The 25,701-nt window shown below is 44.2% G+C and overlaps 1 protein-coding gene and 1 long non-coding RNA gene across 7 annotated transcripts in view; one reads left to right on the forward strand and one right to left on the reverse strand.

Moving 5' to 3' along the window:
- Window positions 1–18,808, forward strand: part of PDE8A (phosphodiesterase 8A) — a 146,168-nt gene extending 127,360 nt beyond the window's left edge. For all 4 annotated transcript variants that reach the window (XM_061158789.1, XM_061158788.1, XM_061158790.1 and 1 more), the window contains exons 17-22: window positions 266–464; window positions 2,286–2,503; window positions 4,399–4,531; window positions 6,824–6,991; window positions 15,913–16,042; window positions 16,990–18,808. In XM_061158789.1, coding sequence (XP_061014772.1) covers window positions 266–464; window positions 2,286–2,503; window positions 4,399–4,531; window positions 6,824–6,991; window positions 15,913–16,042; window positions 16,990–17,096 — 955 coding nt within the window. In that variant the 3' untranslated portion in view covers window positions 17,097–18,808. The remainder of the gene's footprint in view (window positions 1–265; window positions 465–2,285; window positions 2,504–4,398; window positions 4,532–6,823; window positions 6,992–15,912; window positions 16,043–16,989) is intronic.
- On the reverse strand, window positions 2,513–6,893 carry LOC133067826 (uncharacterized). Of its 3 annotated transcripts, XR_009695413.1 has the most exons (4): window positions 6,780–6,893; window positions 6,145–6,210; window positions 5,540–5,686; window positions 4,559–4,976 (listed from the first exon to the last, which is right to left on the reverse strand). It is a non-coding gene; the product is annotated as an uncharacterized LOC133067826 (long non-coding RNA). The 3 variants fall into 3 exon arrangements; XR_009695411.1 differs by adding an exon at window positions 2,513–2,849 and having other exon boundaries at window positions 4,838–4,976; window positions 5,540–6,871; XR_009695412.1 differs by having other exon boundaries at window positions 5,540–6,210.
- Window positions 18,809–25,701: the final 6,893 nt, after the last annotated feature.

Here is a 25,701-nt window from a genome sequence, read left to right on the forward strand (position 1 = left end):
GGTGCCGGGAGGACTCTGCAGCAGCTAGGGCAGTGGGGAGCACCAGGCGGGTGCCCCCAGAATTGCAGCTGGGCTCTGCCCAGGGCTGGTGCTGGCCACCAGGAGAGAGGGTGACAGGGCACCCGCTGCAGGCCACCCTCACAGGCTCCACTTTGCTGCCCCGCTCGCTCCCTGAAGTCTGGCTCAGGTTTGCTTGTTGGATCTGAACAGATCAGACACACTACCTGTTTCTCTACTTTAATGATGTGTATGTTTTTCTCTATAGGCCTTTGATTTACCTTGGTCTCAAAGTGTTCGCTCGCTTCGGAGTCTGTGAATTCTTAAAATGCCCAGAGGTGACACTGAGATCCTGGTTACAGATGATTGAAGCCAATTATCACGCTTCCAACCCCTACCACAACTCCACACACTCTGCTGATGTGCTGCATGCCACTGCCTACTTTCTGTGCAAAGAGAGGATCAAGGTGAGCTGTGCTGGTGCCCAGTGCTTCACAGCAGGGATGAGGGTGCAGGGTGTAGGGTACAGTCTGGCCCTGGAAGGGTGCGGCCTCCTGAGAAGCAGGACCACACCCTGGCTATGGGGGGTGGATAACTAATTCCCAACGTGGCCCTGGGTATTCCACTTTAGAATAGGAGCCACTTTAGCTCCAGCTTTGAGGGCTCAGGAGCAAAGGGAATGTGACTGTGTCACAGTAAGGGCGTCACAGAAGAAAGTGCCATCCAAGGCACTCTGCTCACTGTCCACTTCCAAACCAAGCTTCCTAAGAAAGCTTTTCACATTGTAAACTATTTCATTAGGGAAATGTCCAAAGCAGCAACTAGACATGCACTGCTTTGCCAGAGTATTTTTATTGTTAGTATTTCCATCAGCATCCGCCATAAACTGGCACAGAAGGCCTAGGGAGCACTAGTGCATGGCCGTTTCACTTGTGGAAGTACTTGAGAGCAGAGAATCAGTGAGAAATCAGGGCCTCATGAGGAATGAAACAGGTCAGCCTCCCGGCACAAGTGCAGGGCAGGCAAGTCCAGCCTCCCTCTAGTTGTGTTGTTTGGTGGTTTTTTGTTGTTTTAACTAAAGGTCATGACTAAGACCATAGGTAGAACAAGAGTCCGGGGAGAGGTCTGTTTTTATAAAGTATGAACACAGAGGGCAGAGGACAGACATCTGTGTCAGTGTGGTTCAGCATAAAGGCAACCTAATTTTTGCTGCAATTTACTGCTTTTGAAACTCCTTGATCAATAACATACAAATACACATTCAGAAAGCTATTAATAACTTAATTTTAACAACTTATTGATGTAATTCACATCATAAAAGTCACCCATTTAAAGTTAAAACTACCTGGGTTGCTTCCCTGGTGGTTCAGTAGTTAAACTCCACGCTTCCAGTGCAGGTGGTGCAGGTCCAGTCTCTGGTTGAATCCTACATGCCATGCAGCATGGCCAACAAAACCTTTTTTTAAGTTAAAACTATTGAATTTCAATTTAAATAAATTTACAAGGCTGGTTTATTAGATATCCTACAAACACTTGAAGAAAAGGTGTATATTTCCAGAAATGATCTTGATACTAAGACACAGTCTTGATATACTTCAAAAAACTTAAATAAAAAAATGTCAGCCACTGCATATGAGAAAATACTTCGAACAAATTGGGGTTAAACAAAGAAATAAAACCAAAAATAACAGAAAACAACAAAATGAGAAACCTATGTATCAAAACCTATAGAATGAGAAGAGCAAAGTGATCATCTGGGATTGTTCTTTGAAACAACCAAGAGAATTCACTGCAAGCCAGACTAATCAAAAATACAGAAAACAGGAATATACACATTAGAAATGGAGAATACTAGAAGAAAGTACCATGCACTTCTGTACTTAAAGTTTTAAATGAAAACTTTTGGCCATGCCACATGGCATGTGGGATCTTACTTTCCCAATTGATAAAATTTTAAATCAAAGTAACGTTCGAAGTAGTAAGTCAATACCTCAGACGAAGGACCTTTTTTTGTGATGGGTCTAAAGACAGACTGGCTGAGGAGGTGACTCCTATCGGGTGAGGACACCCTGTGTCTTGGTAAATCCCTAACTTGTGCGAGACTGAGAATCCGATAATGTTTCCTCTGAAACATGCAAAGATGAAACTATTTCTGAGTAGAGTTAGGAAAACTGGATTTGCTCAACACTGCTTTTCTCAGAAGTCAGAAGGGCAGAAAGAGAACTACACAGAAGGCTACCTTGCTTTCAGTGCCATGCCCCAATTTTTAAAAGAACTCTTGTTTTCAGCAAACTTTAGACCCACTTGATGAGGTCGCTGCGCTCATCGCAGCCACTATCCACGATGTGGACCACCCCGGGAGGACCAACTCCTTCCTGTGCAATGCCGGGAGCGAGCTGGCCATTCTGTACAACGACATGGCTGTGCTGGAGCACCACCATGCGGCCTTGGCCTTCCAGCTGACCACCAGCGATGATAAATGCAACATCTTTAAAAACATGGAGAGGTAAGAACAGTGACCTGGAAAGTATGTTTCCTTTTGCTCTTTAAAAAAGAATTTTGTTGAGATATAATTAGGTACTGTACAGTTCACCCATTTAAAGCGTGCGGAGTTTTTGGTATATTCCAAGTTGTGCAGTCATCCGTATAGTCGACATTTACAACATTTCCATCACCCCCAAAGGAACCTTGAGCTCCTGAGCAGTCACTCTCCTGCCCCCTGGTAGGCAGAAACTGATCTACCTTCCGCCTCCGTAGCTTTGTGAGTTCTGGGCATTTCAGACGAATGGAAGCACCTGAGGATGTGGTCTTCTGTGTTGCATGATGTTTTCAAGGTTCAGTTCCTTTGTGTCCTGAACATTTCAAGACAACAGTGTAAGGCCGACACCTTGACAGATTCAGAAGCTGTCATCTTACATCTCTGCCTGGCAGACTCCCAACAAACTCTGCCCAGCAAACTTCTCATGTCTGATTGGTGACGCTGTGAGATTACAGTGTCTTCTCTTCTTCATGGTGCCCTCACTGTCTAGCAGAGAAGGCAATGGCAATCCACTCCAGTACTCTTGCCTGCAAAATCCCATGGACGGAGGAGCCTGGTAGGCTGCAGTCCATGGGGTCGCAGAGTCGGACACAACTGAGTGACTTCACTTTCACTTTTCACTTTCATGCATTGGAGAAGGAAATGGCAACGCACTCCAGTGTTCTTGCCTGGAGAATCCCAGGGATAGCAGAGCCTGGTGGGCTGCTATCTATGGGGTCACACAGAGTTGGACACGACTGAAGTGACTTAGCAGCATCAGTGTCTAGGGTGGGGCTGTTAGACAAAAGTGATCTGTCATGAGGGATACTTACTAATTTGGATTTCAAGGGAAGTTATTAAACCTAAGGGATTTTAAAAAAAAAAAAACCGAGGTTTTTTTCTATGTTTTAGAATTTCATATGTGGACTTAAAGTTGGTTTTTTTCATAGTTGCTTACATATACATCAGTTATCTCTGGACAACTATGACTGTCTCCAGGGAAAAGAACAGCATAGCTGCATGGAGTTCAGTTTATACTCTTTGTACCTTTTATGTTTTTAATTAAATGGTTTCTATCCTCAAAAAATAAGTTTTTAAAATAAATATAAAGGGCTAGAGGAAGAGGAATCGGGTATGCACCATTGATTCTCTCAGCTTTCAGATGGTCCACCCTCTGTGTTTCTGGGCTCTAAAATTGTTGCGTCTCAAGGTTCCTCTGTGTGGGGTACGTTCTTCATAACCCCAGCTGGCTATGTTCTAGCTTTTCTTCAGTCTTAAGAACTATATGCCTTTTGCTTATGACAACACTATGAACACTGTATCCATAGTCTTACGCATGTGCTGTGCTTAGTCACTCTGTCATGTCTGACTTTTTGCAGCCCCACAGACTGTAGCCCACCAGGCTCCTCTGTCCATGGGGATTCTCCAGGCAAGAATATTAGAGTGAGTTGTCATGTGCTTCCCCAGGGGATCCAAGTCTCCCGCATTGCAGGCAGATTCTTTACCATCTGAGTTACCAGGGAATCCCAAGAATACTGGAGAGGGTAGCCTATTCCTTTTCTAGGGGATCTTCCCAACCCAGGAATAGAATCGGGGTCTCCTGTATTGCAGGCAAATTCTTTACCAGCTGAGCTACCAGGGAACCACATAGTTTTGCCCAAAGATTCTCATTTTAACTTCTGTTCAGGTTTTCCTTACTAATAGCAGTCTAGGCAGCAACCTTTAACCTTCACATTCTCTAAAGCATGCCTTGCCACTGCTGCGCAGTTCCTTAGAATTTCAGCTGCAGTGAACACAGGTCCTAGATCACAGCTGGTTTTCAGGAGCACCTGTCTGGTCTGGATCAGTAATCAGCAGCAGCCTCTCCTTTGTTGTCTGAACAGGAATGACTACCAGACGCTGCGCCAGGGTATCATCGACATGGTCTTAGCCACAGAAATGACAAAGCACTTTGAGCACGTCAACAAATTTGTCAACATCATCAACAAGCCCTTGGTAGCATTAGAAGAAGATGGGGTAAGTGAGCTGACTGCAAATGGAGTCTGTGTTTAGGGCCCTTCCTCCTATGTGTTGTGGGGAAACCTGGGCTTAAGAGATCCATGAGTATTATAATCCCCACACTGGGCTCACTGCATATAAATAATTTTTTAACCAGTGGAAATTAAAGTACAAAGACTTGGCAAGACATACAAGAAAAAACATGACAATTCTGAAGGGACTTGATGATAGACAGGTGGGCCATTACTGCGCCCTTTTTCAGCAGGTGCCCCCTTCCCCTCCTCTGAGCATCTTGGGGTCAGTTGGAGCCATGAGGTCTCTTACCAGCCACTGCCTGCTGGGCAACTGCACCAGTCCTCTGCTGGTTTGTATCACAGGAGGGTGGGGATTGGGGAGGCTCCTGGATTTGGACCACAGGGTGCTGGTGTTGTTGGATTTGAGGCATGGAGTTCGGAAGCACTTTCTGGCAAGAGAAGAACATTAACTGCTTCCCCAGACAGGAGCCCACATCTGAGAAAGCAGCCAGTCTGAGTTCTCAGCTCTCCTCCGCTTCCTTGTCTCGAATGGGCACAATAGCCCTCGAGGCACAACCCTGAGGACATGTTGTGCTCGATTCAATGTGAGCACAGCACTTGGAGAACATGCTATCCCAGGAACCCTCTCCCTGAGGCCCATGTCTGCCCGACCACCAACCCCACGTTCCTCCTCCCCGACCCCATCACCCCCCTGCCAGTCTTTGCGAGCACAGAGATGACTTATCCTAAGAGGACAGCCCTTTGAGCTCCAACTCTACTGCTGCGGCTCAGTTGTTTGACTGTGGCTTTTGTCTGTCCCTGGCTTTCTAGTTTATCACCCTTCACACTTGTCCCTGTCTCACCTGATCTGAAACCTGGTGAGAACTCTGCTCTCCTCACCCTTGCCCGTTCTCCAGTCTGTCAGAGACTTTACGCCCTTTCCAAGGACTCAGTCATTCTCCCATGCACAGACACCCCAGCTGACCCCACCTCACAGAAAGAAACCACGTACCTCACAGACTTGGCTTCCTCCATCCATTCTGGGAAGTTGCAGACTCAGCGGAATCTTCATTCTTCTTAACAGTCATGTTCCTCCTCTCTGCTGTCACAACTTGGATTTTTACTGAGAGACTGGGAACCAGGATCCAGTGGGTCATTGCTGGTGGAAGAAAATAGTTCCCGGTGGGCAGTACTGAACAGTAGTCACACACCTGCAGAGAGAAGGGTCAGCACAAAGCTGGTGGGCAGTGGGAGATGCAGAGAATCACTGAGGACACGGTCTCTGTCACTTTCTAGGAGACCAGGCAGCCTGGGCTCAGGGTCCCCCCTACCCATCTTTTCCCCACTGAGAGGGGATGACTGTGACTGCTCACAGAAACCACGTGGCTGATTCCTCTGGAAAGCTGCTTGATGGGCCCAGAATCAGAAAGAAGAGATGCTTGCTCATGTCTTCGACCCAGTACTCCCTCTTCCAACCTGAATTTGCTTCAGGGGGCCCGTAAGCAGAGGGCCCCTCACAGCATGGGCTGAGGCTATGTATCCAGAGGGGCTCCCTGTGAGTCAGATAGCAGGTACTGCTTTGGAGAGACACAGTCCAAGACTAGAGGCAGGACTCACGCTCTTATCTTGGGTCAGCTCAGTACCTCTGAGTCTCTTCACCTCGTGGAGTCCCAGCATCCTCATCTGTAAAATATAATGGTGAATTATACTGATTTTCATGCCTACCACAAGATATCTTTGTGAGTGCAGATCAGAAGACTGTGACTAAGTCCTCTGTCCACCATATAATGTGAGGGCAGAGTTTAGGGAACATCAGCGTGTCTGACACACTGTGGTACACCGATGGTGGACTCCCAGGGCTGGGTGGGGAGAAGCAGAGCCCCTGGTGGACCACAAGACTGCCTGTTATAAGGGTAGAGAAAGGTTTCACTTTTCAGTTCACATTGTTTTTTTAATGAATATAAATAATAAAAGATAAAGCCAGTCTTTAAGTATTTAGCGAGTGAATGATAGAAAGAAAAGGCAACTGTGAGAAACAGTCAAGATGGGGAAAGGCAGATATGCCAGCCTCCAGTGCTAAGCTCTACTTCCGGGTTCTGCTGGAATCTCACTGGGCCTTGGTTTTCCCCGCTGTAGAGTGAGGGCCAACCTCAGCTTCCCCGGCACTATTTTGAGAGACCCTAACCGTAGATCCCAGACAGAGCCTCACTGTGGTTACGGTGGGGCCACACCAGTAAAACAGGGCTTGGTACCTGGGGTCCCGTTTTGATTGCTTTGAATTCCACTCATGCTTTAGGAAACTGATAAAGATCAAGAAGCCATAAACACCATGCTCAGGACTCCAGAGAACCGGACTCTGATCAAACGGATGCTGATCAAGTGTGCTGACGTGTCCAACCCCTGCCGGCCCCTGGAGCAGTGCATCGAGTGGGCCGCACGCATCTCAGAAGAGTATTTCTCTCAGGTAAGATGCAGCTTCTGAAGTTCCCTCAAGTAAAAGAGAGAAACACCATAAGGACCATAGGAAGTAATGGACTTAAAACTAGAAGTGGAGTTCTAAATGAAATTCTGTCCTTGAAGAACATTGGTTATATTACAGGCTTACTGGCAGTGAATTTTATTAGTTTTCCCTTATTTGAAAATGTGTTTTATTTTGCCTTTGCTTTCATTCTTACAAGATATTTTCAATGGATATTTGACATTTTCTCCTAATAGCACTTTAAAGATATTATTACACTGTTAGCTGCCCCTCCCAGTTTCTCTAGGTAGAAAAAAATTCTCGTGGGGGGAAAAAAAAAATATATATATATAATGGCTAAAATTTTTCCAAATTTAGTGAAAGATATATACATACAGATTTAAGAAACTCAACAAATCTACCCATACCCAGATATGTCATACTCAAGCAGCTACTAGCCAAAGATATAGAAACAAAATTGAAATCACTCAGAGAAAAATGACATATTACTTACAATAACTTCCTGTCAGAAACTATGGAGGCCAGAAGACATTGGAACAACATCTTAAAAATGTTGTTAGGAGAAAATTGTCACCCTAAAATTCTGTATCCAGTGAAAATATCCTTCAAGAATGAAGGCAAAATAAACACTGTCACACTGTGGAGAACAGTATGGAGGTTTCTTATACTATTACTAGGAGTAAAACTACCATATGACCCAGCAATTCCACTGCTGGGCATATACCCTGAGAAAACCATAACTCAAAAGCTACATGTACCCCAGTATTCACTGCAGCACTGTTTATGATAGCCAGGACATGGAAGCAACCCAGATGTCCATTGACAGATGAGTGGATAAAAGAAGTTGTGGTGTGTGTGTGCTCAGTCGCTTCAGTAATATTCCATTACATGTAAAAGGAAAGAATTTGTCAGTTCTAATGAGGTGGATAAACCTAGAGACTGGCACATACAGAGTGAAGTAAGACAGAAAGAGAAAAATATCGTATATTAATGCATATATGTTGACTCTAGAAAAACAGTACTATCTGCAGGGCAGAAATAGAGATGCGGATGTAGAGAACAGACTTGTGGACACATGGGGAAGGAAAGGGTGGGACAGATTGAGAGAGTAGCACTGAAAATGGTAAATAACAAAACCATGTGATAGCACTTCACATCTGTTAGAATGGCTATTATCAAAAAGATAAGTATCATCAAGGATGTGGAGAAGAGAGAGCCCTTGTGAACTGTTGGTGGGAATGTAAATTGGTCTAGCCACTATGGAGATGCCTCAAAAAATTAAAAATAGAACTACCGTGTGATCCAGTAATTCTACTTCTGGGTATTTATCCAAAGAAAACAAAAGCACTAACCACCCCCAAAAGATACATGCACTCCACGTTCACGCAGCACTACTTGCAATAGCCAAGTTGGAAGCAACCTAAACATCCATTGGTAGGTCAGTGAGTAAGATGATGTGGGTATGTATGTGTACACATAATGGGATATTATTTAGCCATTAAAAAGAATGAATCTTGCCATTTGGGACAACATGGATGGACCTTAAGTGGTTTATGCTAAGTGAAATAGAAAAAGACAACTATTATATCATCTAACTTATATGTGGAATCTTACAGAGAACAAATTTGTGGTTGCCAGCTGAGTGGATGCAGGATGGTTAAAGGGAGTCAAAAGGTACAAACTCCCATTTATAAAATAAAGAAGTCATGGGGTTGTAATGTACAGCATGGGAACTGTAGTTAGCAACTTTCAAATATGCAGTACTATATTACTAAGAGAATAGATGTTCAAAGTTGTAATTATAGGACAAATTTTGTAATTATATATAGTGACATGTTAAGTAGATTTATGGTGGTAATCATCTTGCAATATATGAAAAATTTGAATCATTATGTTGTACATCTGAAACTAATATAATGCTGTGTATCAAATTCCTCAGTAAAAATAAAAACACTTTAAAAAATGATAAACAGCTGGGTAACTATAAAAGTTTTTTTCCTTCTTGGAATGTCTCTAAATACATAGGACTATTTTAAGCACAAGTTATAACACTGAATTGTAAAGGATATAATATATGTAACCATAAGCTATATGGCAACTATAGCATAAAGGATGGCAGGAAGTAAAATGGACCTACCTGAATCCAAGGTTTCTACATGTTACATTAAGTGTTATAATATTAGCTCAGTAGACTGAGAAGTGAAGGATATATTTAGTAATCCCAAAAGGTACTTAGTAATCCCTAGAGCAATCAGTGTACCTTAAAAGCTAATAGATAGATATATAATTATAATGGAATTCTAAAATTTTTTAAATTATACAAAGGCAACAGGAGAAAACAAGAATAATAGAAAAAAACAGTCAAATGGCAGCTCCAACTCTAATCATCAATACTTACTTAAATTTAGTGAACTAAACACTCCAAGGCAGGATGGATCTTTAAAAAATAATCCCAACTACGTGCAGTCTACAAAAGACCCACTTAAATTATAAAGAACAGAGAGGGGTAAAGTGAACGGGTGGAAAGAGATATACCATGGAAACTGTAAATATAAACATTAGAATGGCTATATTAATCTCAGACAACATAGACATCAAGACAATAGTACCAGAGATAAAGTGAGACACTTCATAATGATAAAAAGTCCTATAGGAAGACATAAACATAAGTGTATGTGTATCTAATAACAGAGCTTCAAAATAAATGAGACAGGTACAACATGGTTGGAGATTTTAATACCCCCTTTCAGCAATTGATAGAACCACCAGATTAAAATATCAGTAAAAACACATAATCCCAACAACACTGTGAGCCACCTTACCTTATTTAATGTTTGCAAAACACTGTATCACACGTCTACAGAATATTTATTAAGGACACTGATATGTTCACCAATATGCATCATGCTGGGTCACAGAAAAGATTCAGTAAATTTAACATAAGTGAAATCATACAGAATCTATTCTCTAGGCACAGTGGAATTAAATCAGAAATTAGTAACAATAAGGTACCTAGGTAAACACCAAATATTCAGAAACTGACAATACATTTCTAAATAGTCCATGGTTCAGATAAAGGATTAATCAAAGTATATTAAAATTGTGGGATGCAAGCAAAACAGGGATCAGAGGGACATTTATAATTAGAGGAAAAGCCCTAAAGTTAACATCTTAGGTTTCAGTTTAAGAAACTAGAAACAGACAAAGTAAACCCAAAGTAAGTAGGAAAGAAATAATGTAAGAGCCAAAAAATGAAACAGAAAAGAAACACTAGAAAAAATTAAAGGAGACAGAATGGTGGAGTAGAAGGACTTGAGCTCCTCTCCTCTCATGAAAACACCAAAATCACAACTAACTCTTGAACAACCTCATCAAAGAAGGATTGGCACCTACCTAGAAATACTGTACACCCAAAGACCAAGAAGAACCACAAGACAGGAGGGGCGCTTTCATGATGTAATCAAGTCCCACACCTGCAGAGGTTCTCCCACAGGAGTGAGGTCTGAGCCCACATTAGGCTCCCAGCCTAGGGGTCTGGCATCGGTGGGGGGTGGGGGGGAGCCCCCAGAGAATTTGGCTTGAGTGCAGGAGCGCCACAGGACTGGGGGAGACAGGTTCCACTCTCGAGGGCACTCACAAGGTTCCATGAGCCCTGGGGCCTAGGGCAGAGCAGTGACTCCATTAGAGCCTGAACCAGACCTACCTTCAGGTCTTGGAGGGTCTCCTGGAGGCGGGGGTCGGCTGTGGCCCACTGCAGGGGCAGGAACACCAGTGGTGGAGGCCCTGTGGTATATTCCTCAGCTGAGCTCTCCTGGAGGTCACCGCTTTGGCACTGAGACCTGTCCCCACCCAGCAGCCTGCAGGCTCTAGTGCTGGGACGCTTCTGGCTTTCTTGGATTGGAAGAATCAATACTGTCAAAATTACTATACTGCCCAAGGCAATCAAATTCAGTTCAATCTCTCCCAAATTACCAATGGCATTTTTCACAGAACTGGAACAAATTTTTAAATTTGTATGAAAACACAAAAGACTCCAAATAGCCAAAACAATCCCAGGAAAGAAAACCAGAGCTGGAGGTATCAGTCTCCCTGACATCAGGCTATATTGTGAACCTATAGTCATCAAAACAGTGTGGTATTGGCACAAAAATAGAAATACAAATCAATGGAACAAGATAGCCCAGAAATAAACCCACGCACCTGTGGTCCTTAATCTGTGACAAAGGGGGTGAGAAGATAGAGTGGAGAAGAGACAGTCTCTTCAGTAAGTGGTGCCGGGAAAACTCTTAACACCATACACAAAAACAAAACTCAGTGGGTTAAAGACCTGAATGTAAGACCAGATACTAAAAAAGTCTTAAAGGAAAGCATAGGCAGAACACTCTAACATAAATCACAGCAATATTTTTTTGGATCCACTTCTAGATTAATGAAAATAAATGGGACCTAATTAAAAGCTTTTTGCACAGCAAAGGAAATCATAAACAAAATGAAAAGAAAACCCACAGAATGGGAGAAAATATTTGCAAATGAAGTGATTGACAAGGATTAATCTCCAAAATAAACAAATAGCTAATATAGCACAATATCAAAAAAACCCAAATAACCCAATAAAAAGATGGCCAGATCTAAATAGGCATTTCTCCAAAGATGACATACAGATAGCCACAAAGCACATGAAAAGATGCTCATCATCACTAATTATTAGAGAAATAGAAATCAAAAGTATAATCATTTACCACCTCACAGTAGTCAGGAATGTTCATCAAAAAGTCTCCAAACAACACATTCTGGAGAGGGCTTGGAGAAAGGGAACGCTCCTACACTGTTCAGTTCACTTCAGTCACTTTTGCGACCCCATGAATCACGGCATGCCAGGCCTCCCTGTCCATCACCAACTCCCAGAGTTTACTCACACTCATGTCCATCGAGTCGGTGATGCCATCCAACCATCTCATCCTCTGTCGGCCCCTTCTCCTCCTGCCCCCAATCCCTGCCAGCATCAGGGTCTTTTCCAATGAGTCAACTCTTCGCATGAGGTGGCCAAAGTATTGGAGTTTCAGCTTCAGCATCAGTCCTTCCAATAAACACCCAGGACTGATCTCCTTTAGGATGGACTGGTTGGATCTCGTTGCAGTCCAAGGGACTCTCAAGAGTCTTCTCCAACACCACAGTTCAAAAGCATCAATTCTTTGGCACTCAGCTTTCTTCACAGTCCAACTCTCACATCCATACATGACCACTGGAAAAACCATAGCCTTGACTAGACAGACCTTTGTTGGCAAAGTGTTGTCTCTGCTTTTTAATGTGCTATCTAGGTTGGTCATAACTTTCCTTCCAAGGAGTAAGCGTCTTTTAATTTCATGGCTGCAGTCACCATCTGCAGTGATTTTGGAGCCCAAAAAAATTAAGTCTGACACTGTTTCCACTGTTCCCCCATCTATTTCCCATGAAGTGATGGGACCAGATGCCATGATCTTAGATTTCTGAATGTTAAGCTTTAAGCCAGTTTTTTCACTGTTAGTGGAATGTAAATTGGTACAGTCATTATGGAGGTATAGAGGTTCCTTAAAAAGTGAAAAACAGCTACTGTATAATCCAGCAATCCCATTCCTAGGCATATATTCTAAGAAAATCATAAAGTATACATGCACCCCCATGTTCATTGCATCACTATGTATAATAGCCAGGACATGGATGCAATCTAAATGTCCATCGACAGAGGAATGGAAAAGAAAATGGAATATTATTTAGCCATAAAAATGAAACAATGCCATTTATAGCAACATGGATGAACCTAGAGATTATCATACTAAGTGAAGTAAATCTGATAGACAAGTATTAATATCATATCAGCTTCTATGCAAAATCTAAAAAAATGATACAAAGCAACTTATTTACAAAACATAAACAGACTCACAGACTTCAAGGGAGAGGGATAAATTAGGAGTTTGGGATTAACAGATACATACTACTGTATATAAAACAGATAATCGACAAGCTCCTACGGTATAACACAGGGAACACCAGTATACTCTAATAACCTATATGGGAAAAGAAGCTAAAAATGGGTGGAGATATATATATATATAAATAACTGATCCATTTTGCTATACACCTGAAACTAATACATTAAAAGTGAACCATACTCCAATAAATTTTTTAAAAAGATACATGTATAACTGAATCACTCTGCTGTATACCTGAGCCTGATACAGCATTGTAAATCAACTATACTCAGCATAAAATAAAAATTAAGAAATATTTAAAAGAATAATAAAAATTTTCAAAGCCAAAAGTTGATTTTTTTGACAAAATTAATAAAATTGGTAAATACGCAGCTAAAATAAGAAGAATGCAAATGACCAATATCAGGAATGTCACAATAAATTTGACCACTTAGATGAAATGGATGAATTCCTTAAACACTGTCAATACAATTTACCCTAACTGACATGATTAAGTAATAACCTTAGAAAGTCCATAGTCAAGAAATTTTTTGTCAAAATGTTTTCATGATTTCTTTTTTTAATAAAGAAAACTCTAAATGATTTCATTGAGGAATTCTATCAAACATTTAAGGAATAAATAATGCTAGTCTTACAAATTAAACCAGAAAACAGAGGTGAGATATTTTCCAACTCATTTTCTGAAGCTGTTATTATCCTGGTACATAAACCTGACAAAGGCATCCCAGGAGAAAGTCACAGCTCATTACCCTCAGGAACACAGATGCGGGATTCTTAACTGAACAGCTGCCCAGGGAAGGCATGTGAGGAGAGCGCCCACCCCAGGACCTGCTCTCTGAGCAGTCAGGCCGATGGGCTGTGAACCCAAGGCTGTTCTGCACCCACCACCCCCTGCCTCTCATGCACCAGGGCAGAGACGCACACGGAGCTGACCCTGCTGAGCCAGCACTGGCCTGAGAGCAGAAACCCAGACGTGTCAGTATTCCCTACTCATGCCCTGCTTAGAGCCCCCGACCCTGCCACCCACGCCTCCTGGGGTGTGCTCCTGGCCCGACAGCTGGTGTAGATGGTCTCTGCCCAGCCTCTCAGGAAAGCCTGGCCTGAGCAGTTGCAGCCAAGCTTGTGTGCCTCGGCTCCCAGGCCTGGAACAGCAGCGGCTTCTCCTGCTGGCTTCTCCCCTGGCCCAGAGCCTAGCACCATCCACCTGCACATGGGAGCCCAGGCCTCTTCCTTGGAACTGTCACCAACACAGTCAGCACCTCCTAGCATAAGCACATCTCTGCAGCACGGTGCTACGCGCAGAACGGTCCCTCCAGGGAGAACTTCCAGAGGTTACCTATTGTCCTCCAGGGGAGAGTGCATGTTGAGAGCTGTAGTGAATCACTGTCCCCTGCCTTTAGCTGTGGAGCCCAGTTCTTCCAGCGTCTCGGGCCTCGGACCCACTGACGCGCAGGGCAAGGTGGCCGTAACTTCTCACCAGTCCCTGCCACCCTGCTGGTGATTGCCAGGCCTCAGAAAAGACAGAATAGAAGCGGAACGGAACCAGCTGTCCAGAGCAGTCCTAGGCTGGGGGGATAAGGAGGACTGCCCAGTTTGCCCTGTGGGAACAGCTCCAGGTATAAAAGTTGGGGGGACAGGCTTCCAGCCCCAAGTGTAGGTCTTCTTTTGCTCCCGTGGAACACCTGAATTCTGGTCCCCGTATTAGATGCTTAACAGAGGTCCTTCACTCTCACACAGCCCTGCAGAGCTCAGCCGCGAGACCCAGGCTCTGGCTGATGGCCGAATGCATTGCATACCTCCCGTCCTCAGCCCTTGCTCTCACTGACCCTCCTCCAGAGAAGCCAGGACTGGTCAGCAGGTCCACTCGTCCCAGGATCTCCACCCCCCTCTGCTGGATGCCCCTAGAGAGCCAACTCCTGCACCCACATCAGGCTTCCTAAGTGTTAACTCCCTGCCTGTCTTCTGTGTTGAGCTGCCCCTTCCATCACCTTCTCACTAGCTGCCCACAGGGCAGCCTGCTTAGACCAACAGAACAAAGACCCCGGGCCCCTGAGGACAGCTGTGCCTCCAGAGCCAGGGGATGGCTCCAGTCCTCTCGCCAGGCTCACCCCAGCCTTACTTGGTCCTGCACTCAAGACCCCTCAATCCTGCCCCTTGGGTAACCATCTATTTAACTCTCAGCCCTGGCTGCCTGACTCCCCAGGGAACTCTCAGTGATTTCAATGGTGCCCTCAAACCCTCCAAGTTCATACTTCAGTCCAGGAAGAACCCCCTGCTTCATCATCACCCTCCGGGCATCACTTCATCCTTTCTCCTGGATCCTTTGATGAAAGCAACATGATGAAAACAAAGAACAAGACATTCCCTTATATCTTTTAAGATAAACCTGCCTCCCACCCCCCACCAGGATCTTCATTATATTTCCAATTTTGTACACATATTATTGGAATACTGAAGATGTTCTGGAATGGTCTATCAAAGTACATAAAATCTTCATCCTAGAGCTTTTTTGCCTCAAGGGTGTTCAGACCTTTTTTAAATAAAACAATCTGGCCTGAGGTGAGAAGCAGGCACTTGTCCCTTCTCTGTGGAGGGGGCTGTTTGTCACTCCGCACTGCGGCCCTGGCTCAGGCCCCTGACACACCCACAGGTGGGCGACGGCTGGGCAGACTGGTGTGCTCACGCACTGCAGGAACCCCGCACAGCACCCACAGGAGCTTCGGCAGGAGGCTTCAGGTGCCGAAGATGTGGGTGGGGTGGTCCCCTTGGGGACGACGTGACATGTCGTGGAGAGTCCAGGTGCTTGGCTGGCGCTGTGACCGGCTTCTCCCACGAGCTCTCTGGGCTGCCAGGAGAGGCTCCGGTGGAGGGAATGCTCCTGGTGGGCGTGGAGCCTGGTCCTGGGGTCTCGCAATTCTGGCATTTTCTGCCTTGCAGACAGACGAAGAGAAGCAACGGGACTTGCCTGTGGTGATGCCAGTTTTTGACAGAAATACCTGCAGCATCCCCAAATCCCAGATCTCCTTCATCGACTACTTCATCACAGACATGTTTGACGCCTGGGACGGTAAGAATGCGCGGAATGTGTCTCCCTCAGTAACGGGGAGCCCACGTTAAATAGCCCATATTCTGACTGGTATGTTTGGGGGCTCAGCATGCAGAGGCCGAGGAGAAGCCAGGCGCGGTCAAGGAGGTCCGGGAGGACGGGGCGCTCTCTGCTCTTTCTCCTCAGCTGCCCCCGGCTCCAGGGCTACCTGTTGTCGCAGTCACAAAGACGAGAGCACTGAACATGGGGCTGAAGGGGCTGCTGGCCAAAAGCCCCGGATTCAAAACCACTTCCGTTCTGAGGGAGCTCGTCCGCTGTCCGCTCCCCCAGCTTCGCCGCCTCCCCGGGTAGCCGACCTGAGGGCAGGCCTGTCTCTGACGGGGGCACGTCCCTCCTCGTAGCCCTCAGTGCGGGCGGAACCCCCTGGCAGGTAGAGGGTTTTGAGGCAAGGGGCCCTGCCGGGAGGCAGACCCACGTCCAGTCCGGACCCCGTCAGCAGGAGACGAGCCCATGTCTCGGTGCTGAGGGGCGGGGGACGGAGGACTGAGGTGGCGGAAGGCACTCAGGCCTCCGGCCAGACTGCAGGCTCTGCTGACTGCTTCTGGGCCGAGACCAGGCGGGGGCACTCCCGGCCCATGTTGTCTTCACTAGCTCGCTGCTCGTGCCACGTGCTGCAGGTGGAAGGGGACGGGACCAAGGAAGGGGGATGGGACGCCCAGGAGAGCCGCTCAGGGCCGGGATCAGGCACCCCAGGCCCCAGGCTGCTGATTAATGGTGACAAAACCGGCAAGCCCCTTTGCTCCATCCGCCAGAGCTGTCAGCTGGGGTTTCAGCTTACCCAGGCCGCGGGCCGTGCCATGTCTGCCGAGCACGGAGCACTGTCCCCTCCTGTCCGTCCCTCTCCTTAGAAAGCCTCCATGTGCACCCTGGGAAGGTGCAGTCTTACCACACTCCCGTCTTTCTTGCAGCCTTTGTAGACCTGCCCGAGTTAATGCACCATCTCGACAACAACTTTAAATACTGGAAAGGACTGGACGACATGAAGCTGCGGAGCCTGCGCCCGCCCCCCGAATAGCGCGGTACCCCGTGGTCACCGGGGACTCCTGAGGGCGGCCAGCGTTCCTTTCAGTATTAGCCAATCAGCCCCCTGACGCACAGAGCCTGCGAGAGCACCCAGGGTCACCTTCCTGAACCACCTGATGCCATTGCCGTAGAGTGAGGCTTCCTTCACTCACTGCGCCAGCCTGCTACCAGGGCTCCGCAGAGAGTCTCAGAGAACACGGCTTGCATCAGCATCCGTCTGTCCAAACCTGAGCTCGGGAGGCCCAGCCAAGGACGCTAACGGAGTTTCTGCCGGTGACAGAGAATGTCTTGTTGCAGTTGCTCTCGATTATGTTCAGCACTTAGGAACAGCTAATGGCAATCGGATCTTTTCCACATCATAGAAGGTGCAATCACTCACTTTGGAACACTACTGAAAGTGACTTCTCTTTTAAAATTAAATGGCAAATGAAAAAGACAAATTCTGAAGTTGATTATTAATATCAATTATTAAAAATGTTTTATTTATTTTATTAGAAGTTCACTATTTTCTATGAATTTAAAAATACTTCAAAGCCAAAGCCAACTTTAGATACCATGACCAAATTTACATGATTCATAGTCATTAAAAATACGCATCACTTGGTGTATAGACTTATTTTCATAATGCAAATGTAAAATAAATGATACATTTTTACTGCACTATAGAAATATTTGTGTATGTTACGTGTACCCCAGTGTTCATCATAGCACTGTTTATAATAGCCAGGACATGGAATCAACCTAGATGTCCATCAACAGACAAATGGATAAGAAAGCTGTGGTACATATACACAATGGAATATTACTCAGCCATTAAAAAGAATACATTTGAATCAGTTCTAACGAGGTGGATGAAACTGGAGCCTATTATACAGAGTGAAGTAAGCCAGAAAGAAAAACCACCAATACTGTATACTAACACATACATATGGAATTTAGAAAGATGGTAACGATAACCCTATATGCAAGATAGCAAAAGAGACAGATGCATAGAACAGTCTTTTGGACTCTGTGGGAGAAGGCAAGGGTGGGATGATATGGGAGAATGGCATTGAAACATGTATATTATCATATATGAAACAGATCACCAGAACAGGTTCATATGAAACAGATTGCCAGTCCAGGTTCAAAGCGTGAGACAGGGTGCTCGGGGCTGGTGCACTGGGACAACCCTGAGGGATGGGATGGGGAGGGAGGTGGGAGGGGGGTTCAGGATGGGGAACACATGTACACCCATGGCGGATTCATATTAATTTATGGCAAAAACCACTACAATATTGTAAAGTAATTAGCCTCCAACTAAAATAAATTTTTAAAAAATAAGTAAAAAAATTTTTTTAATGCAAAAAAAAAAAAGAATTATTTGTGTATGTTAGGCTTTTTTGATTGATGTTAATTGGGAAAACTGTTTTGAAATCCAAAAAGGCACAATGGCTGTCTGAGGAGGCCTTACAAATAGTTGAGAAGAGAAGAGAAAAGTGAAAGGCAAAGCAGAAAGGGAAAGATACACCCATCTGAATGCAGAGTTCCAAGGAGAGATAAGAAAGCCTTCCTAAGTGAACAGTGCAAAGAAATAGAGAAAAACAGTAAAAGGGAAAAGACTAGAAATCTTTTCAAGAAAATTAGAGATAACAAGGAACATTTCATGCAAAGATCAGCATAATAAAGGACAGAGATGGAATGGACCTAACAGAAAAAGAGTAAGATATCCAAACAGAAGTTACTATGAAGAGGTGGCAAGTATATACAAAAGAACTATATAAGAAAGATCTTAATAACCCAGATAACCTTGATGGTGTGATCACTCACTTAGAGCCAGACATCCTGGAATGCGAAATCAAGTGGGCCTTAGGAAGCATCACTATGAACAAAGCTAGTAGAGGTGATGGAATTCCAGCTGAGCTATTTCAAATCCTAAAAGATGATGCTGTGAAAGTGCTGCACTCAATAAGCCAGCAAATTTGGAAATCTCAGCAGTGGCCACAGAACTGGAAAAGGTATATTATTATTGCAATCCCAAAGAAAGGCAATGCCAAAGAATGTTCAAACTACCACACAATTGTACTCATTTCACATGGTAGCAAAGTAATGCTCAAAATTCTCCAAGCTAGGCTTCAACAGTACGTGAACCAAGAACTTCCAGATGTTCAAGCTGGATTTAGAAAAGGCAGAGGAACCAGAGATCAAATTGCCAACATCCATTGGATCATAGAAAAAGCAAGAGAATTCCAGAAAAACATCTGCTTTGTTGCCTACACTAAAGCCTTTGACTGTGTGGATCACAACAAACTGTGGAAAATTCTTAAAGAGATGGGAATATCAGACTACCTTCCCTGCCTCCTGAGAAATCTGTATGCAGGTCAAGAAGCAACAGGTAGAACCAGAAATGGAACAACAGACTGCTTCAAAATTGGGAAAGGAATATGTTAAGGGCTGTATATTGTCACCCTACTTATTTAACTTATATGCAGAGTACATCATGTGAAATGCCAGGCTGGATGAAGCACAAGCTGGAATCAAGACTGCTGGGAGAAATATGGATAACCTCAGATGTGCAGATGATGTCCCCCTTATGGCAGAAAGTGAAAAGGAACTAAAGAGCCTCTTGATGGAAGTGGAAGGGGAGAGTGAAAAAGCTGGCTTAAAACTTAACATTAAAAAAACTAAGATCATGGCATCCAGTCCCATCACTTCATGGCAAAGTGATGGGAAAACGTGGAAACAGTGACAGACTTTATTTTCTTGGGCTCCAAAATCACTGCAGATGGTGACGGCAGCCATGAAATTAAAAGAAACTTGCTCCTTGGAAGAAAAGCTATGACAAACCTATACGGTGTATTAAAAAGCAGAGACATTACTTTGCCAACAAAGGTCTGTATAGTCAAAGCTATGGTTTTCTCAGTAGTCATGTACAGATGGTGAGAACTGAACCAGAAAGAAAGCTGAGTGCTGAAGAACTGATGCTTTTGAACTGTGGTGTTGGAAAAGACTCTTGTGAGTCCCTGGGACAGCAAGATCAAACCAGTCAACCCTAAAGGAAATCAGTCCTGAATAGTCATTGGAAGGACTGATACTGAAGCTGAAGCTTCAATACTTTGGCCACCTGATGCGAAGAGCAGACTCATTAGAAAAGAATCTGATGCTGGGAAAGATTGAAGGCAGGAGGAGAAGGGGACGACAGAGGACAAGATGGTTGGATGGCATCACCGACCTGATGGACACGAGTTTGAGCAAGCTCCAGGAGATAGTGAAGGACAGGGAAGTCTGGCATGTTGCAGTCCATAGGGTCGCAGAGAGTCAGACACAACTGAGTGACTGAAAAGCAACTAGTGACCCCAGAAGAGTTCGAAAGGGCTCTTCTGTGCAGCAGCCAAAGCACCAACACTGGCTCTGCAGGCAGCTCCCCAAGGCGAGGCTCTGCGAGCAGCTCCCCAAAGTGAAAGAAATTGGACTTCACACTTATTTTTCCTAAAAATTTTATACTTGAATTTCCAAAAGTCTGCCTTATTTTGTATACAGTGTTTCTATAGAATATTCCCAATAAAAAACAGAGAAAATGGAATATTTCGTGAATTGACATTTTATAACTAATATGTTTTCATCTGTATTTGGAGTCTTTGATTCCAGAAATTTATAACGGTTCTGTATCTTCACATTTTGAACAAGTTCTAGTATCATTAAAAAAAAAAAAATGACACGATTACATGTCAAAGTTCTTGCTGTTTCCTTTTAAACTTGTATGTTTTTACAGATAAAAATGAAATTAAACTATTTGTTTTAAAGAAAACATATGTCACCTTTTCTTTGAAGTCTTATAGTTAAAATACTTTATCTTTTTCTCCATATATATAAAGAAGATACCTTTTTTTTTTAACAGAAGAAATAAATAGTTAAATGACTTTTTCAGATCACAAAGGGCCAGAATATGTTGAAGAATTCTCAGAGATACCTTTAATTCACCACTAGGTGCCCATTCAGAGAGGTCATGTGCCCTGGAGGACTGGCAGAGGGGCTTCCCAGGGACGGTCCCGGGTTCCTGATGGCCATTCAAGATGTCAGGGCACTTGGGAGGTCTGACAAGGCTAGCCCCTGAGGGGTCTCTCTGTCTAAGGAAACAAATCCCCCCTTTTCCTGTGTGGAGACAGACGACCCAAGTTGGTAACTGTTGACTGATGTGGGAAGAAAGCCCTCTCCCCTCTAGGAAAGAAAAGAGAGTTATCCCATGAGGAACTCAAACATCATGAGGCAGAGATGGAATAATCAGCAAGAGACTCTAGGATGAAAGCACTTAACATGGTTGAAGCAATGGAAGAAGCAATGAAAACCATAAGGTAAACCAAGGTAGTTCTGGAAAAAAAAAAAAGAAAATCTGGAAAAGAACCAAAGAGACATTCTAGGCATGAAGACTACAGTCATTAAAACAAATGGAAAACTTCTGCGTGGGTTTAACAGAAAACCAGACATAACTAAAGAGAGAAGTAGCCAATTGGAAGATTTAAGGAAATGACTCAATGTGTAGCACAGAGATTAAAAATGGAAAATGTGAAAGCAATATTAAAAATATGGAGGGTAGAATGAGATGCTCCAAACTTTGTCTAAATTAGGTGATCTGGGGGGAGGAGAAGTGGGGAGAAGCACTATCCAGAGAATGCCTGGGAGTCCCTCCAGACCTGACAAGCCAAGTCCTCATGTTACAGGGCACATCAGATCTCAGATAGGATGACACAGCACCATGAAAAGGCAGAGTGTTCAGCTTCAAGAGAAAAACCTGACACCTGTGAGAACAGACAGATCACTGACAGAGGAACTGGCATTTGACTGCCATCCGAATTCTTATTTGCAACAATAAGGGAATAGTATTTCAAAATACTGAAGGAAACTGTCAGCCTAGAAACATACCAAACTATGGTTCAAGAGTGAAGGCAAATAAAGATTATTCCAGGTGTGCACAATGTTAATCATAAACAGAACACTATGGGAAAAAAACTGCTGAAACATTTACCTCTTTAACAAGTTCAGAAAGAGGAGGTGGGGTATCTATAGAAAGCAGTGGTAAGCACAGATTGGTAAACATCCAGACAAAATTAAGTAGGTATAGTTGTGGGGGAGAAACAGGTCACATTCTGAGGTTTCAAGGTATTTGAATTTGGGGGGAGATTATTCAACCTGCTGGGCTTCTCAGGAGGCTGAGTGGTAAAGAATCTGCCTGCCAAGCAGGAGATGCGGCTTCATTCCCTGAGTTGGGAAGATCTCCTGGAGGAGGAAATAGGAACCCACTCCAGTATTCTTGCCTGAGAAATCCCATGGACAGAGCCTGGTGGGCATTAGTTCATGGGGTTGCAAAAGAGCCGGACACAATGGGTGACTAAACCACAATTCATTACAGATGGTGATACCCACCCTGCACACTCTCTTGTTCTTATCTGCTTGCTCTGATGAGGCAAGCTGCCATGTCGTGAGCTGCCCTATGGAGAGGCCTGCATGGCAAAGAAGCCAGCCTTCAGCCCATGGCCACCACAGAGTCATGTGTCAGCAACCACACGAGTGTGCTGGGGGCAGATTCTGCCACAGCTGGGCCTTCGGATGAGACCACAGCTGCAGCAGACACCTGAGACCCTGGGCCAGAGGACCACCTCAGCCACAGCCAGGTTCCTACCCACAGAAGCGGGGAGATGGTAAATGCTGTTCCTTGCCAGTAAATTTTAGGATAATTAGTTACACAATAACAAATAACTAATACACATGCAATACACAGCAGTTAAAAAGAATGAAGTAGAGCTGCAGATGTCAACAGGGAAAGGCTTAAGAATATTGACAGAAAAGGCTAAGTTGCAGTATGATACCATTTGCATCAATTTTTTGAATACCTGAAACAATACTCTATTGCTCATGGAAAAATTAATAGTAAGAGCATTAAAATGTTCAGGAAGTTTACCAATGCTGTGATCTGGCTTGTGTGACACCAAGCTCCTGGTGTAGACACAAACTAGAAAAGCAATTGCTTTTCCCTCCACACTCCCTTAGGTTCCCCTGTAAGATGGAGGGGCTTCCCAGTAAAGAACCCACCTGCCAATGCAGGAGATGTAAGAGGTGAGTGTTGGATCCCTGGGTCGGGAAGAGCCCCTGGAAGAGGGGATGGCAACCCACTCCAGCGTTCTTGCCTGGAGAATCCCAAGGACAGAGGAGCCTGGCGGGCGAATGTCCATAGGGTTGTAAAGAGCTGGACATGAGTGAAGCGACGTAGCACATACATGCACATCAGATGCAAATGTGCAAGGCTCTATGTAGAAATGTTTCACAGGGACTTCCCTGGCGGTCCAGTGGTTAGGACTCTGTGCTTCCACTGCAAGGGCTGCAGGTTCGCTCCCTGATCAGGGAACTAAGATCCCTCATGCTGTGCTGTGCAACCAACATTAAAAGAATCACGTCATAAACGGAGAACATGTGAAGAGCTGTTGACTTTGCATTCTCCCCACTGGCAGCGCTGACTGCAGTGGAAGCAGGAGGCTCTGGGGCACAGCAGCTGACTCAGCTCAAGCCCTGATCTGTATTTTAGGGAGACTTTCCAGGAAACTCAGTCAAGAGTTCTGATAAGTCCCTTCCATTGCGGCTAGCCTGAGGGGGTTCTGCAGTCTCAAAATCAAGGCCTCCGACCATGACCAGAAGGGCACACTGCAACTTCACAAAGGCGGTGACCTCAGGGGCAGGGGAGGCACTGTTACTGGAGAGACGTTCAAAGGAAAGAAATCTAAAGCAGACATGGCAAAATACTAACATTAATTCTGGTGATGGGTATGTGCTGCACGCTAAGTTGCTTCAGTTGTGTCCGACTCTTTGTGACCCATGGACTGTAGCCCACCAGGCTCCTCTGTCCATGAGGTTCTTCGGGCAAGAATACTGGAGTGGGTTGCCATGCTCTCCTCCAGATCTTCCCGACCCAGGGATCTCTTACATCTCCTGCATTGGCAGGAGGGTTCTTTACCACTAGCACTGCTTGGGAAGCCCTGGTGATGGGTATATCTGTCTTTTAAAAATGTATCACTATACTCTTCTAAATGTTGAAATATTTCATCATCTTTTTTTTTTTAATGTGGTCACCATGCCTGGTGATTAGATGGCTAGGAGAATATTTTAAGTAGAGAAAGTCTAACTGGGAAGCCATATGAAAAAAACAGTAATGAGCTCAACTATAAAAATATTCTAGATACCAACCACAATAAATCAAAAGAAACAAAATGTTTCTAATTCATTTTACAAAAAGTGTACTTCCCAAAATACCAATTTTTGTGAGCTTAATAAGTAAACAGTAGGAAAAATAGGAAAATGATATGAACAGAAAGTTCATAGAAAAAAATATAAAAAGATTCCAGTTTATGCTAAGTCTCACTGAGAGTGACTGAAATGCAAAGTAGAACCAATTTGAGATATTTCTCACTTTTAAGATTAGTAAACAAAAGAGACAGTGTTGGTAGAGTGTGGACACAGGCACTCTTACACGTTGGCGGCGAGTGTAAACCAGTACAACCTCTGCCGAGTGCGCCCGGATCACAACTACAGGTGCATTGTGGCCGAGCAGTTCCACTTCCAGAAACACCTTCCTAAAGCCATGCTCCAGCTCTGTGACCCCACGAACGGTAGCCCACCAGGTTCCTCTGTCCATAGGATTTTCTCCAGGCAAGAATACTGGAGGGATTGGGATGGGGAAGACGTGTAAATCCATGGCTGATTCATATCAATGTATGACAAAACCCACTGAAAAAAAAAAAATAAAAGCTCATGGAAGAATGCAAAAAAAAAAAATAAATAAATAAAACCCACAAAAAAAAAAAAAAAAGAATACTGGAGTGGGTAGTCATTCCCTTCTCCAGGGGATCTTTCTGACCAGGATTCAAACCCAGGTCTCTCACGTTGCAGGCAGATTCTTTATCATCTGAGCCACCAGGAAAGCCCCAAAGATAGGCTCATGTGTGGGAAATGATTCATAAACAGAGTTGTTTATGACAGCCCTGCTTGCAATAGTAAAAGATTGAAAACACTAAATGTCTATGATTTAAGAAGGGTGAGTAAATAAATGATGGTTTGTCCCTACAATAAAATCTTATGCTTTTTTTAGGTATAAAAAGGAATGAGAAGGTTCTTCATGTGCTAATATGGAGAGATTGCCAAGATATATTAAAATGTGGGAAAAGGACATAACAGAACAATATATATACATGCTAGCATTTGTTTAAATACTACATAAACAAAATCTCTGGTTATGCACACACAGAACAAGTGACATGGATTGCCTGTGAGGACCAGGGGTCACTCTGTGTCCATGTGTGAATTCTGAACAGTGCTCCTGAGGAATATAAAAGATCTGAATAAATGAAAAGGCAAACCCTACTTTAGGATGAGTTAATTTTGTAAAACTATCAATTTCTCCCTAACTTATTGTATGGATTAAAAATCTTTTTAATGTAGTTGTCATTCTCATGCTAATCTGTCGTATGAAGGAAAATCAGGAACACTCTGAAAATGATGAGTGAAGAGAGAGGACTAGCCTAAGACATGAAAACACAAAAAGCCGCCATGATTAAAACACTGAGACACTGACC

This window comes from Dama dama, chromosome 13, assembly GCF_033118175.1.
Source record: "Dama dama isolate Ldn47 chromosome 13, ASM3311817v1, whole genome shotgun sequence".
Lineage (NCBI taxonomy): Eukaryota > Metazoa > Chordata > Mammalia > Artiodactyla > Cervidae > Dama > Dama dama.